Source organism: Acartia tonsa, chromosome 12, assembly GCF_053477335.1.
Source record: "Acartia tonsa isolate MP-2025a chromosome 12, ASM5347733v1, whole genome shotgun sequence".
Lineage (NCBI taxonomy): Eukaryota > Metazoa > Arthropoda > Copepoda > Calanoida > Acartiidae > Acartia > Acartia tonsa.
In genome coordinates this window covers 3,948,579-3,962,559 of record NC_137271.1, presented here as the reverse complement: position 1 = coordinate 3,962,559, position 13,981 = coordinate 3,948,579, and the positions used below count along the sequence as shown (strand labels likewise).

General features: G+C 34.5%; 1 protein-coding gene across 1 annotated transcript in view; it reads left to right on the top strand.

The window, feature by feature from the left end:
• Nucleotides 1–13,981, top strand: part of LOC145334465 (uncharacterized) — a 144,524-nt gene that overhangs the window by 50,035 nt on the left and 80,508 nt on the right. Inside the window, exons 4-8 of the mRNA XM_080179929.1 lie at nt 1,615–1,810; nt 3,389–3,435; nt 7,260–7,363; nt 8,084–8,142; nt 10,173–10,235. Of these exons, the coding sequence (XP_080036055.1) occupies nt 1,615–1,810; nt 3,389–3,435; nt 7,260–7,363; nt 8,084–8,142; nt 10,173–10,235 (469 nt within the window). The remainder of the gene's footprint in view (nt 1–1,614; nt 1,811–3,388; nt 3,436–7,259; nt 7,364–8,083; nt 8,143–10,172; nt 10,236–13,981) is intronic.

Below are 13,981 nucleotides of genomic sequence, written 5' to 3'. Positions count from 1 at the left end.
AATACTAAATCAAAGGTTTACTATAGATATACATACAATAAACAGAATGGACAACACTTATCCCCCATCTCTGGAAAGGGGTGGGGAACCAAGCAAATCAGATTAACCACAATGGGGTTGTCAAAACTATAAATACTTTTAAAGCATGGGGGAGGGGTCAGGTGTACCCATCCCCACTTTACTCAGGGGAGGTCTCTTAGACCTCCTACGAGTCGGGGTCAGGGTTGCCATGCAGCATGGCCCAGGGTTGCCGAATACCACACTAGTACTGTTAACTTAAAATTTTAGGTTATTTTAATCTTGGTGGGTTGGTACGAACTAGTGTCTACACTTTTTCACCAATAAAATTGGTGATCTCAATACATCAATTCTTCGTCCAATGTCTTACCCATTATGTTAGTTTATTGATATACTAGCGGATACGCCCCTAGAGGCATCTAGGGGTTTTTGAGTAGGGAGGAGTTGAATCCATAAAACCCATTTTTTTTAAAACGTAAAAAAAATATGGGGGTTGACTAATAATTTCCTTGGGGCTTCGCCCCTAGCCTCTAGGGGCTTTGCCCCAAGAGGTTTGATCAACCTAATGTTTTGTATTCTAGTTTAAAAAGAAAAAAAATTGGGGGGAGGATGGGGTTAGTCGACCCCCTTTTTTGTTTTTAGTTTTAAAAATATTTTTTTTGGGGGGGTGATATCCCAGCTCCAAGAAAATAGCTTAAATCCATCACAGGACCAGTAGGTATATTCACTGAAGAGTAGAGCCCAATCGGTCTGTGGTAACTGAGATCTTAAGCTTCAGGCGGACAGACGGTAATCGTTCTACTTTGTATTATAGACTAGCTGCTTCGCCCCTAGCCTCTAGGGGCTTCGCCCTATGAAGTAATGGAAGGTCAACCCTCCTATATAGAAATATTAAAAAAAATATTCTTTGTTAAATTACTCTGTGGTGAAATTAAACCCAGGTTGTGCGCTTTATGCACAAAAATTTCAATTCGTACAAATTAAATCCAGGTTGTTTGCTGTATACACAAAAATTTCAATTCGTAAAAATTAAACCTAGGTTGTTCCCATACACGAAAATTAAAATTTATTAAAAAAATATTTAATTTTTTTTTTTGGAGGGGGGGGGGGATTCATGGGGGCTTTGCCCCATGGTGCAGTGGGGTTCCCCCACCCCAATTACTGGTTTTTGTTTACAAAAGTAAAAAAAAATAAAATTTGGAAGTTGGGATTTTTTTATTTTTGGAGAAATGGGGTGTCCCACCCCCCAAGAAAATAGCTTAAAACCACCAGAGGACCAGTAGGTATATTCCCAGAAGGGTAGAGCCCGATTTGTTCAGCAGTTACTGAGATTTTACAAAAAATGTAAAAAAAAAATTTTTGGGAGGTTGTTTTTTTTAGTTTTTTGGGGGTTTGGGGTGTCCCACTCCCAAGAAAATAGCTTAAAACCACCACAGGACCAATATGTATAAACCCTGAATCCGATCAGTTCAGTGGTTACCGAGATCTTAAGGGACAGACAGACAGACGGACAGACAGACAGACGGACAGACGGACAGACATCAAGCTACTTTGTATTATAGATAATTAGAGATGAATTAATGCTTATTATTACAGGTGTACGGCGAGGAATATAGCTCTGGGGATGACGCAACTTTGCGGCGGGAAACCGCTGCCGAGGAGATTTATGTGAACGGCAGCATGTTTCTGGCAACAACTGGTCATGGCAACGGTCATGATAACGGCAGCAGCAGTCCGCAGGATGGCAATTCCACGGACGATTCGGGGATAGACTCCATCTGTTCACCCTCAGGTAGATAGATAGATACATAGATTTATAGATAGATGTATAAATATATAGATAAATAGATGGATAGTAGATATATAGATAGATTAAAAAAAACAGTTAACTTAATATTTTGTAATTAAACGCTAAAAATTGTTTTCGGGCGTAAAGGGTTAAACTACAAATATTTACAGATGGTGCGTTTTCTCATTTGTGTAGTTAATTTTGTACTCGCTAGGCGTCCAAATTTAATTTTAAAAATTTACTTTTGCATAAATTATGTTTACATGCATAATTAATAATATTAACATAAAATTAATTTAAAGCAGGCAAATTTTTTTATATAAATAAAGTTAGATTTTATTTTACAAAAATTGAAACTTCAATGTTTGAAAGAAGTGCTGTATAGATTTATAATTGAACGCTCTTTTTAAATATAGATCTCCATTCACTCATTCTTAAAATCTAAATTTATTTTTGATGAACTATGTTTCTATAGATTATTAAAAAAATTAATGTATAGCTAGATGATAACTTTTGATATACGAAAAATTACAAAACAAATTTCTCAACACTAGGGATCATTTGATAGACAGGATCTTTATCACAATGTTTTGACTATTTAAAATATGTTTACATGCATTGCATAAAAGAAATTTAAGCTTATTTAGAAATCATGCATCATCGACGTTTCCTTGAAAAGGCTTAAAATAATTTCAAATAGCTGAAAAATATTTTCAGTAGAAGGCAAAATGATACGTATAAATAAGTCAACATATTTTTCTTAATGCCTAACCCAATCGCTGCTTTAGATTTTTAGAAATTTGATGAATTTAAAATATTTATGAGAAATTAGAATGATATTCTAATAATTTCTATTTAAATTTTTAAAATCTTTTTTTTATGAGAAACAAAAAAAATGTTCAGAGATCTTGGGATAAGCCAATGTGGACGAATAATTGATTTACATTCCTAATTATACAAAATTACCCCTAAATTAAATGTTTAGACACCACTAGTTTCAAGTACAAATCATTAAATTTTTAATATAAGTACCCAAAGTTTTTGTTGCCAAGGATTAACGTAACGTGTTTGTAAAACTTTGGGTACCAGTGTAAAGTGTAATTTACATTGTCCAATGTCCCTCCTTCCAATAATGTTCGATAGATAGATAACAAAGAGATTTATAGATAGATAGATAGACATTTTTATAGAGAGATTTATAGATATTTTTATAGAGAGATTTATAGATATATTAATAGATTTATAGATATACTAATAGATTTATAGATAGATTGATAGACTTATAGATAGATTCACAGAAAGGTAGATTGACTTATAGAAAGATTTATCGATAGATAGATAGATAAATAAATAGATAGATAGCCGCTTGTTAACAGAAAAATAGATAGAAAGATAGAAACACATGGATAGTTTGATAAACAAATCCAGTACGGCTTCGAAACCGATTAATATCCGTTGGATTAGAACCTGTTCTGCATCATGTATGAAAAATAATGTATTGTATCTTATGATTTTCAATTTATAATCCGTGGAAGGCTGTCTATAATACGATGCGGTAAATAACTGTTAATTTTTTCTCAGGGGATGGCGACGAGACTAAGAGAAGAACTGAATTTATCAATCAAAAGGAATACAATATTATTACAAATTAGATGCGTGCACAGGGTTCTAGGGGAAGAGATGGGGGGGGGGTGTAATATCAGAAAGAGAAAGAGACAGACAGACATACAAACAGTTGGTCAGACAGACAGATATACATACAAACATACATACAGACAGATGAACAGACAGACAAAGAGACAGACAGACATACAAACAGTTGGTCAGACAGACAGATATACATACAAACATACATACAGACATATATACAGACAAATAAATAGACAGACATATACATACATACAGACAGACAAACAGACAGACAGACATACATACATACATACAGACATACATACAAACATACATACAAACAAACAAACAGACAGACAGACAGTGAAATATATCAATCAAAATTCAAATCAATTTATTTTTAATCTCTAGTACCCTTTTTCAAAAAACTTACTTAATTGATTTTTTCTCTAGTTATTTTTTCTCTTTAATTAGATTTTTTTCTCTTGAAAATATTAATTTTTCCAACTTAATGATATTAACATTCGAAACTTCTCTATAACTATGATGTAATGTCCGTATTCCGACATAACAAGACATAAAAATATAGTAAAACTATCGGACGTCCCTTCAATCTAGGGGCTCTGTTTTCTCAGGGGGTTATGCGTGGGCAGAAATATGGCCTTAAACCATCCCCATGCTAAAATATAAAGATAAAATATACTAAAACCATCTAATGACCTATTTGAACCTTCCCTAAAAAGGAAAACTAAGTTAAGTTCTTTAGTTATTAGAATTTAAAAGTACGAACTAACAAAATTGGTATTATGATTTTTATTTTAATATTCGTAGAAAACTGGATATACTATGAGTATGATACATGATTTTTCAGTACGGCTAAGAACCGGTTTTAATCCGGATGTTAATCGGTTTCGAAGCCATACTGAAAAAACATTATTATCATCTTGATTTTAAAAATTTGACTGAATTCTATATTATGTAGTTGATTTTTTTGCCGTTAGGTGTCTCAAAATTTAATTTTAAAATACACACAATTCAGTTAATTTGCTTTGTACATTAAGAAGGTTTTTCCTTCTTATTATTTAAAAGCAAAAAAAATTAAAAAGTAATTTTTTTCTGGTAACAAAGATAAACTTTTAAAAAACTTTTTATATGTTGTGTAACATATTAGATAGTAACAAATTATGGATAAGATAACACCCCCAAAGCGAGTGTGAAACTTGAGTGTTAGTGTTATTGTAGATTCTTCTAAACTGAAGATTCATTTAACTCTTATTACTAATCCATGGGATGAACATTGAACAAACTTGTTACGCTATATTGACCGAAGATTCGGCAATTGTTCCCTCCCCCCTCCCCAAATAAACGTACACATTAAAGGCCCGATGTACTTCTGATCCAAGAGGCTTGACAGCTAGCAATTGAAAACCATATCGGTTCAGCGGTTAGCAAGATTCTTTGGTAGTGGTACACACATACATCAATTGGACGGCTTATAACTAAGTTTGGGGAGGGATATCATAGGCCTCTAGGGGCGTAACATCCAGTTTTAAAGAGGATCTCTGTGTGTGTGTGTCTGTACCGAAGGATATCGCTAAGCGCTGAACCGATCGGGTTCTCCTTAACAGGGTAGCTTCTTAAAAGCTTGTGGTGGGTACTACCACCCTTACGAGAGAAATAGAATAAAATTAATCCTCCCCCGGCCCTCCCTCAAAAAGTTAACTAAAATAAAAAAAATGGGGTTGGGGGGTGGTTGAAGTTTTTTTCTTCCTCAAAATCTAGAGGCGAAGCCACTAGTATTAAACTAAAGTAAGAGGATCTGTGTGTGTGTGTGTCTGTAACGAAGGATCTCGCTAACCGCTGGTTCTTCATAACAATGTTGCTTCTCATAGATCCTGGGAAGGTTTATAACTATTTAGAAGAGTACCAACACACTCCCAAGAGAAATCGCACCTGCAAAAGAACTACCAAAAATATTTTACAGTTTGCACTTCTATCGAAGCTCTTTATTATGACGTCATATAATACAATTGTCCAATTGACAGTTATACAGATTCAATTACCAATGTTAGGCCAGTATTTTTATATGCGCTATAAAAAGCTTCACTTCTGCCAAATCTTTAAACTAACAATTTTGTTGCTGTTTTGCAAAATCACCGTCAAATTGGCAAATAATTTGCACAAAGACAAAAGTATTTATCCGAATGTTTATGCAAGACGGTCAAATATTTGGATAGCATAGTTCAGGGGTCTAAAGGGATAAGACAATGGCCCATAAAAGGTTGTAAATCCGTAATGACGACACCCAAAATTACTCTCTATGTAGTTTTATAATAACATAAATAATAAAAATATATATATTTTATTGAATTTTGATTGGTTGGTTCATTAAGTTGAGTGTCCAAATATTTCAACCACTAAATGAAATCTAAATAAGGGTTTTTTTGGCGTATCATTATTGGTGATGAATATCGGTTTATCGGCCATTGTCTTATCCCTTTAGATCTATGAATAAGAGTGATCCATTAGGGAAATTTTCCATTTTTTGCTAAAATGAAGTAACACCATTTATCGTATGTTTTATGCATATTAGCCAACAGATCATTTTTACGGTGCCTTAACTTTTAACCAATAAAAAAGTCCCAAAAGTTTTAAAGGAAACAAATGAAAAAAATACTTCAAACTAGTTATTTATCGTATAGTAGACAGCTTTCCAAGGAAAATAAAATGATAAATTATGAGAATAAAACCCCGAGGGTCAATTTAAATATTCGCGGAAAATTGTTTGTAATACAATGCTATACATTGTTTTTCAGTATGGCTGAGAACCGGTTCTAAAACAGCAGATATTATTCGGTTTTGAAGCCATACTAAAAAGTATTTTTTCCAATGGTAGTTTGAAGAGGACCAAAAGTCGCCAAAATTTTTAGAGATTTTGAGCTTTCATATAGGGCTGGTTCTATTACATGCAATTTTAGACAATTACAGTTGAGTACCAGGCTTAGAGGGGGTGAATTACTATTGTTATACGATGGAGTAAAGCTGTTCTATAAACCATCCTTGATTTGTTAGTTAACGGGGTTCAATTAACATTGGGATACAGGGGCGAATATTCTTCGCCCAAGGCCTCCAAAAAAATAGCTTAAAACCACCATAGGACCAGAATCTATATTCCCTGAAAAGTAGAGCCCAATCGATTCAGTGGTTACCGAGATCTTAAGCAGACAAACATCGTATTACTTTGTATTATAGATATAAGTAAAATAATGTCTATGTGTGGGTGAGTGAAACAAAGGATCTTGCTAATCGCTGAACCGATATGGTTCTCCTTTACAGTATAGCTTCTCATAGGTCCAGGGAAGGTTTATAACTATCTTAGGGGTGGGTACCACCGCCTTCCAAAGAGAAATCTACACTAAAAAAATGTACAAAAAACATATCATGGATAAGACAATGGAAATTAATATACATCCCCGATCATGATAAACTAAAGTAAACCTTCTCCATACTTTTATAAATTGAAAAGTTTGGACTGGAAGTCCTAACTGTGCAAGGTATTGATTTGCGCCTTTTTGGGCTAAGCCATTCCCTATACTCTAACTATTAATGTTGCACATCTGAAATAACATCAGTAGGAACCATTTTTAACATCTTTAGTTATGATGCGATGATGAGTCGCGAGATTCGAACTCATCACGAGCGGATGCACTACGTGCCCTTGTGCAACCATGGCCTACAAAAATGTTGATAAAATTTTGGGTACCATTAAATATAAAACATTGGGTACATATATACCCCTGTAATAAGTATTGTGTATGATTAGTTGACATCAGTGAATAACACCAGCACCAGCTCCCCCACAACATCCCCTACAACACCCAACAGCGCAACAACAACAACTACAACAACTAAATTGAGGCATAATAGGTAAAACTTTGGGGACTATCTTCAGTTGTTGTTTGGATCTTGGGGTGAAAACAAGAAAATTAATTCCCCCAAAATTTTTATTTATGAAATACTTAAAAATCATTTGGGGTAAAAAGGGATGTAAATTAATTTCCCCCCTTTTAAATTTTGTAGAATACTAATTTTTCATCCATTAATCCATCCATCCCTTAAAAGTTACTTTATCTATAAAAGTGAATTTAAAAAGAATAGTGATTTTGATAAACGGTGAAGTTTTATAACAGTAATTTATCGCACCAAATTATAGACAGCTTCCGAGGATATTAAAATGAAAAATTAAAACCAGTTTTGTTAGCCCGAGTGGCCAAGGTGTATGGCTAACAAAACTGGTGTTAATTTTATGATTTTTGCTTTAATATTCGAGGAAAATTATCTTCTATACAAGATTTTTTAGTATGGATAAGAATCGGTTTTAATCAAGCGGATAATTATCCGATTTCAAAGCTTTTCTTAATAGGGTAGCAATTCTATCTATAATTATGGTATCTCCAAAAGATGAATTAGGGGCCATTTTCTCAGGTCCAATTTCTCTTGGGAGGGTCTAGAGACTCCCCCCTCTATAGCTATACACCTTATCTGGACATATAAGAAGCTTTACTTTAAAGATGAACCAAATCGGTCCAGCGACTAGCGAGATATTAAGCTACAAACATACTAATACATTGACATTTACTTTTCTAGATCATTTCTTCACAGCACCTATTGTGACCGTTTGGGGGTAACATGGAATCAAGATTTAGGTATAGATAGATAGATAGATAGATAGATAGATAGATAGATTGATAAATATATAGATAGATAGATAGATACGTAGATAAATACATAGATAATTATTTTGTTTATTTTACTAAAATCCTAAATAAAGTTATATAGGTTTGTAGAATTAAAAATTATGGTAGCTTCGCTCCTCCAAATCAGACAGACCTACTTACCAAATGCACATTAAAAGATACCAGAAGCAAAATTTAGGTTATTTCCGAGGTAAAGCAAAAGCAATTACAACAAATCATCAAATACGAGCAAAAATATTGACGTTTACTTTGTCTTGTGCTAATGTCCCGATACTTGTCAAATGGTTTCACTGTGTGTGTATGTGTGCGTGTAATATATCTGGTTCCGAATTTGTTCGTTAGGTGGCAGCAGTATAATTACTCAGATTTAGCTTGCTTTTCCCTATGTTTTGGTCTTTGCAGCTGTTTAAACAACTTCTAATTTTTTTGAATAAATTTTCTTTTAGTATAATCGATGCCACTGTGAAGCTAAAAATTAGTATTTCTTTGTATGACATGAAACACAAAGAATTTAAGTCAAACCTGTTATGTAAGTAAATCAAATATACAGCATGACCCTTGAAAAAGTATTTTTAAGCATCTGCAGCCCTTATTTCTCAATGAATTATTAAAAAATGCATATGTCCTTGTTCTCCATAGTATTCCACGTAAGTAGATATAAAAATATTTTTTTTACCTCCATTAACACCGGAGATTTTTAGTGCTAAAGTTTTGAAAAAGTGGCTGAGGAAAAAGTAACTTTTAACATGAAACGACTTTTTTAGCAAAATTAAGCTAGAAATCCTTTTATTTTTGTTACTAGCAGAAACTTTATACAAAAATGAAATAAAAAATTTAGTTTTTGAGTAAAAAGCATTTTTTTACACATATTTTTTGAGTCTTTTTAGTTTAATGATATTTTGAAAAACTTACTTATTAGGCAAAATTGTTTAAGATTAAAAGACCAAATAAATCTCTATGAATATAGCAGGAAAATTGTTTTTGTTTCACAATCCTAACTTTAATAACAAAAAAGTTATAAAGAAAATAAAAATAAAACATAATGATTTTTAGTCTAAAAAGATTAATTTACCCCCTATTAAATAATTGAGATGTCAGAAAAGTAGGCGGAGCAACTGTCATAATTAATCCTTTTCTATAAATAAGGGTTAATAAATAACCTAAAATTTGCAAATAATCAATTCATTTAGTAGTATTTTTTGCCATTAAAAATTTATATTTTTTGGTGGAATAAAAAAGAAATATTTAGTTAACTTGTTTTTCTTTGTGTCTCATTATTCAGTTGCCAGAAAAACATAATATAACCATCCAAAAAATAAGAGAAACAAAAAAAAATTCTTTTCTCAGTCACTTTTTCAAAACTTTAGCTCTAAAAATCTCCGGTGTTAATGGAGGTAAAAAAAATATTTTTATATCTACTTATGTGGAATACTATGGAGAACAAGGACATATGCATTTTTTAATAATTCAATGAGAAATAAGGGCTGCAGATGCTTAAAAATACTTTTTCGAGGGTCATACTGTATATAAACATACATTAGCTCCTTCCATCAATTTTTAATTTCTTCAATTTTGTTATTTGTAAGCCAATATGGCTAATTAGACTTAATTCGTGGCTTCCCTAATTGGTCATAGATAGATAGATAGAAAGCTAGCGTGGTAGATAGACAGATAGATAGATAGATAGGCAGAAAGCTTTCATAAACTATTGATAAATAGAAGTATTAATAATTAGTTTTCAGATCTGGATCTTTAAATCATTTCAGTAGTGAGCTAGATCGGGGTGAGCCAACTTTTCACCAATGAGAGCACAGCATTTTATCAAATGCCGCGCTGTGATTGGCAGAAATTCGGCGCCCCCCGATCTGGCTTACTACTAAAATGATTTAAAGATCCAGCTCAGGGAAACAAACTAATTTTTAAATAAGTTTTAGCGTTTTTAGTTTAACATATTTTTTGACTTTGAAATGTTATTTTAGGAAAAGATTTACTAAACGAAAATTGTTTGCTTCAAAAAGACTCCAAAGAATTCACTAGTCAAGGTAAATAGATAGATAGATAAGATGATAGCTAGATAGATAGAAGGATAGATAGATAATGTTAAAATGATTAAAATCTTTCAAAAAGTGTTTGAAAATTAATATTCAATTATTCTGTTAACGTTCTATTATCATTTTTAAATAGATTTATTTAAAATAAACAATGAAACATTGTAACGAAGAACCATTTAGGTCCAGCTTTTAGCCGAATATTAAGTAAGTCGATTATGTTTATAGAGTAGCTACGTTACTAAAATGCGTAATTGGCTAACTGTAAGAAAAAAGGACCATGCATATTATTTTATTTGGCAAAAACGCATAAATTCAATTGGAGAACTTTTTTTGGCTGGTTCTAAGGTTATTAAGTTAACACACTATTACAGTACTAGGATAGCAAAGCAGAGATCTAAAGGGATAAGACAATGGCCGATAAATTGATGTAAATCCCCAAAATTACCTCTTCTGTGCATTACAATTTGCGGTTAAAACGTTTGTCATCTCATTTTAATAAACCAACCAATCAAAATCTATCAAAAGCCTACGAATTAGAAAACACAAAATCAGCCTTCTCTTGATTAAAATTAGTGGTTTAAGCGTTTAGACACTCAACTCGAAGAACCAACCAATCAAAATTCATTCGAGTTTTCAAAGTTGTTAAACTAACAAAAAAGAAAACGTTATTATAAAACTTTAAGGACTACAGTAACAAACAGCCCATTGTCCCCTTTCTCTCTATGATAACAAAGACATGAAATGAACTGTTACATTAGAGTTTTAAAGTTGTAATTTTGATAATGCATGAAATTATGTCTCTACAATGTAGCAAGCAGTTTTTTAAAGCAGGGAGGGAGGGGACATTGAGCTTTTTATTACTCTTGTCCAAAAAGTCTTATAGTATCGTTTTAGTTGGCTAAACAACCTTGGGGACTTTAAATGAATTTTGATTCGTTAGTTCATTTAGTTCAGTGTCCAAACGTTTCAACCACCTATTGTCTTATACAATATAGCAAGCAGGTATGTCTGTCTGCCCGTCTCTACTTCTGTCTGTCTGTCTGTCCGTCATTTCAAATAACATCTACTGTATATTTTTTTTTTTTAAAGAAACACTATTTGATTATTTTACTAATACATGAATCAAAGTCCAAGGATGCAGTGATTAGCCAATTTGAGAAAAAAAAGTTTTTCTCAAAATCAAAAACTAAAATGTATCTTATTGTTTCATGAGTAAATATTATTTGGGTAAGATTGTTAGAATGATGATTCCTATTACAACAAGGTACAATGTTGTAAGCGACGGATCTCTATAATCAAGTCCTAAAATGTAAGTATGTCCTTAAAAAGTATCCTGTATTTAACAAATTTACTTTCAATTTTTTTTACACATAAACATTAATATGACACTCTACAAGTGTTAATGTTTGTTTGTCCTACTGTTTTATAGCTTCACTTTTATGTATGTTGTGAACTTGTATTTTATTTACATATCCCTGTATCCCTAAAGGAAAAAAAGGAGAATTTGCAGGGAGGGAGGGGAAAAATGGACTGTTTATTACACTGGTCCCCAAAGTTTTATAATATTGTTTTCTTATTCGTTGGCTTACCAACTTTTGGAACTTTAAATGAATTTTGATTGGTTGGTTCATTTTGTTAAGTGTCTATTAATTGTAATCTATATAAGGGGCAATTTTGTTTATACCATTGTGAATGTACATCATTTTATCGGCCATTGTCCTATACCTTTACATCCCTGATAATTTGAATGAAATAATTGTTTGATGATTAGTGGCTAATTATTTACCGAAAGCGCAATATACAGTGAGCATTATAAAGGGATAAGACAATGAACGATAAATTTTAAAAAGTTACACCTTCAATAGATTGCGATTATATTTGGAAATTCCCCAAAGTTAACAAGGGCAGGGAGGTGGTGGACATTGGACTGTAAATTACACTGGTACCCAAAGTTTTAAAACCATATTATCTTATTCGTTGTTTCAAAAACTTTGGGTTCTTTTTTTCTAATTTGGATTTGTTAGCTCCCAGCTTTTAGTGTCCAAACTTTTAAACCCATAATCTTTACCTACAAAAGGTTTATTTTTGTTTATCGTCATTGGGGATTTATCAACCATTGTCTTATCCCTTTAGATGGGACGTTGCCTTTCCTGCAACTGGCAGAAATACAGTGGATGTATTTTTGTCAAAATTGTTTGTCTGGATAAATTCGGCAGTAATTTGCTATATATCGTAGGTATGTTGACAAATATACATCTGTTGTTGTTGTTGTATTGGCTGTTCTTTGTCCGTTTCCGGTCCGGGTTGTCATCAGAAGGATGGTGGGGGGGGGGGGGCTTATGGTGGGGGCTCTGGAGGTGGGCGGAGGAGGGGAGGAAGACTAGTGAAACTTGGATGGGTGGAGAGGAAGGCAGCTACATGGGAGGGATTTTGCCAAAGGTCCATAGGAGTGAGATTTGTGGGATTATTTGGGCAGGAAAAGAGATGTTGGACAGTTTCTGGGGTAGGATTGGCGGGACAGGATGGGCAGTTGGGGGTAAGAGAAGCGTTGATGGAATGGAGGTAACTTTGGAGTTTAGGACAATAGTTGGATCTTAATTGGGAGAGGATGGTTCTGTAGTGCCTTGGAAGTTGGGTCTCAGAAGGGTTGATGTCAGGGGGGGCGTGGTTGAGGACAGGATTTGGGGGGTAGGAATTTATGGCTTGGGTAACAGCAGAGGTGTGGAGTCTGGAGATTGTGGATTTGTAGTTTGTAGGAAGGAGGGTGTTGTCGGGTGAAAGAAAAGGTTGTAGGGTAGGAAGGAACATGGATTGAAGGGTGGATTTTTTGGATCTAGGGCCAGGGGGGGTTGTGACGTTGTGGAAGGATGGATGGGAGGGACGGAGGGAGGAGGCCAGGTACTGGGAACATAAAAGGGAAAGGTGGTTCCGTACTGGTAGGATTTTGGTTTCTTGGTGGAGGTGGCTGATAGGAGATTTTTTAGTGGAACCAGTACAGATGCGGAGGGCTTGGTTTTGGAGGACTTGGAGTTTGTCAATGTTGTTTTTGGAGGTGTTAGGGAACCAAACAGGACAGGCATAGGTGGTGATGGGGCGGAGGAGGGTGTTGTAGGTGGTGAGGAGGGTCTCCTTCTGGTGGCCCCATTTGGTGCCAGCCAGACATTTGAGGATTCTAAGGCGGGAGGAAATTTTTGAGGAAATGGTGGAGACATGGGAACTGAAATTGAAAAAGGTGTCAAAGGTAACTCCAAGGATTTTAGGGGTTTTCTCAAGGGGAAGGGTGGAGCCATTAATTTGGACTTGAGGATGGAGGTTGGATTGGTGTTTGCGGTCGGGTGTGAAGAGGGTGACAGTGGATTTGTTGGGGGCGATGGAGAGGCCGTTGGAGGAGGCCCAGTCAGCGATTGAGGAGAGGTGGGAGTTGATGGATTCAACTGACTGGGGGATGTCAGGAGAGGAGTGGAAGGAGTTAAGGTCGTCGGCATAGGAGGAGGTGAGGGCAGGGGGAATGTGGGGGGCATCTGCTATGTAGAAGTTGAAGAGGACAGGGGAGATAACAGAGCCTTGGGGGACACCGGTATGGACGATTTTAGGAGAGGCATTGGTGTTTTGGTAGGAACAGAAAGCCATCCTGCCACGCAAGTAGCAGGACAGCCATCTGATGATGTTAGGATGAAGGTTGGAGGAGGAGATTTTTTGGAGAAGGAGGTGGATGGGGATGCAGTCAAATGCTTTGG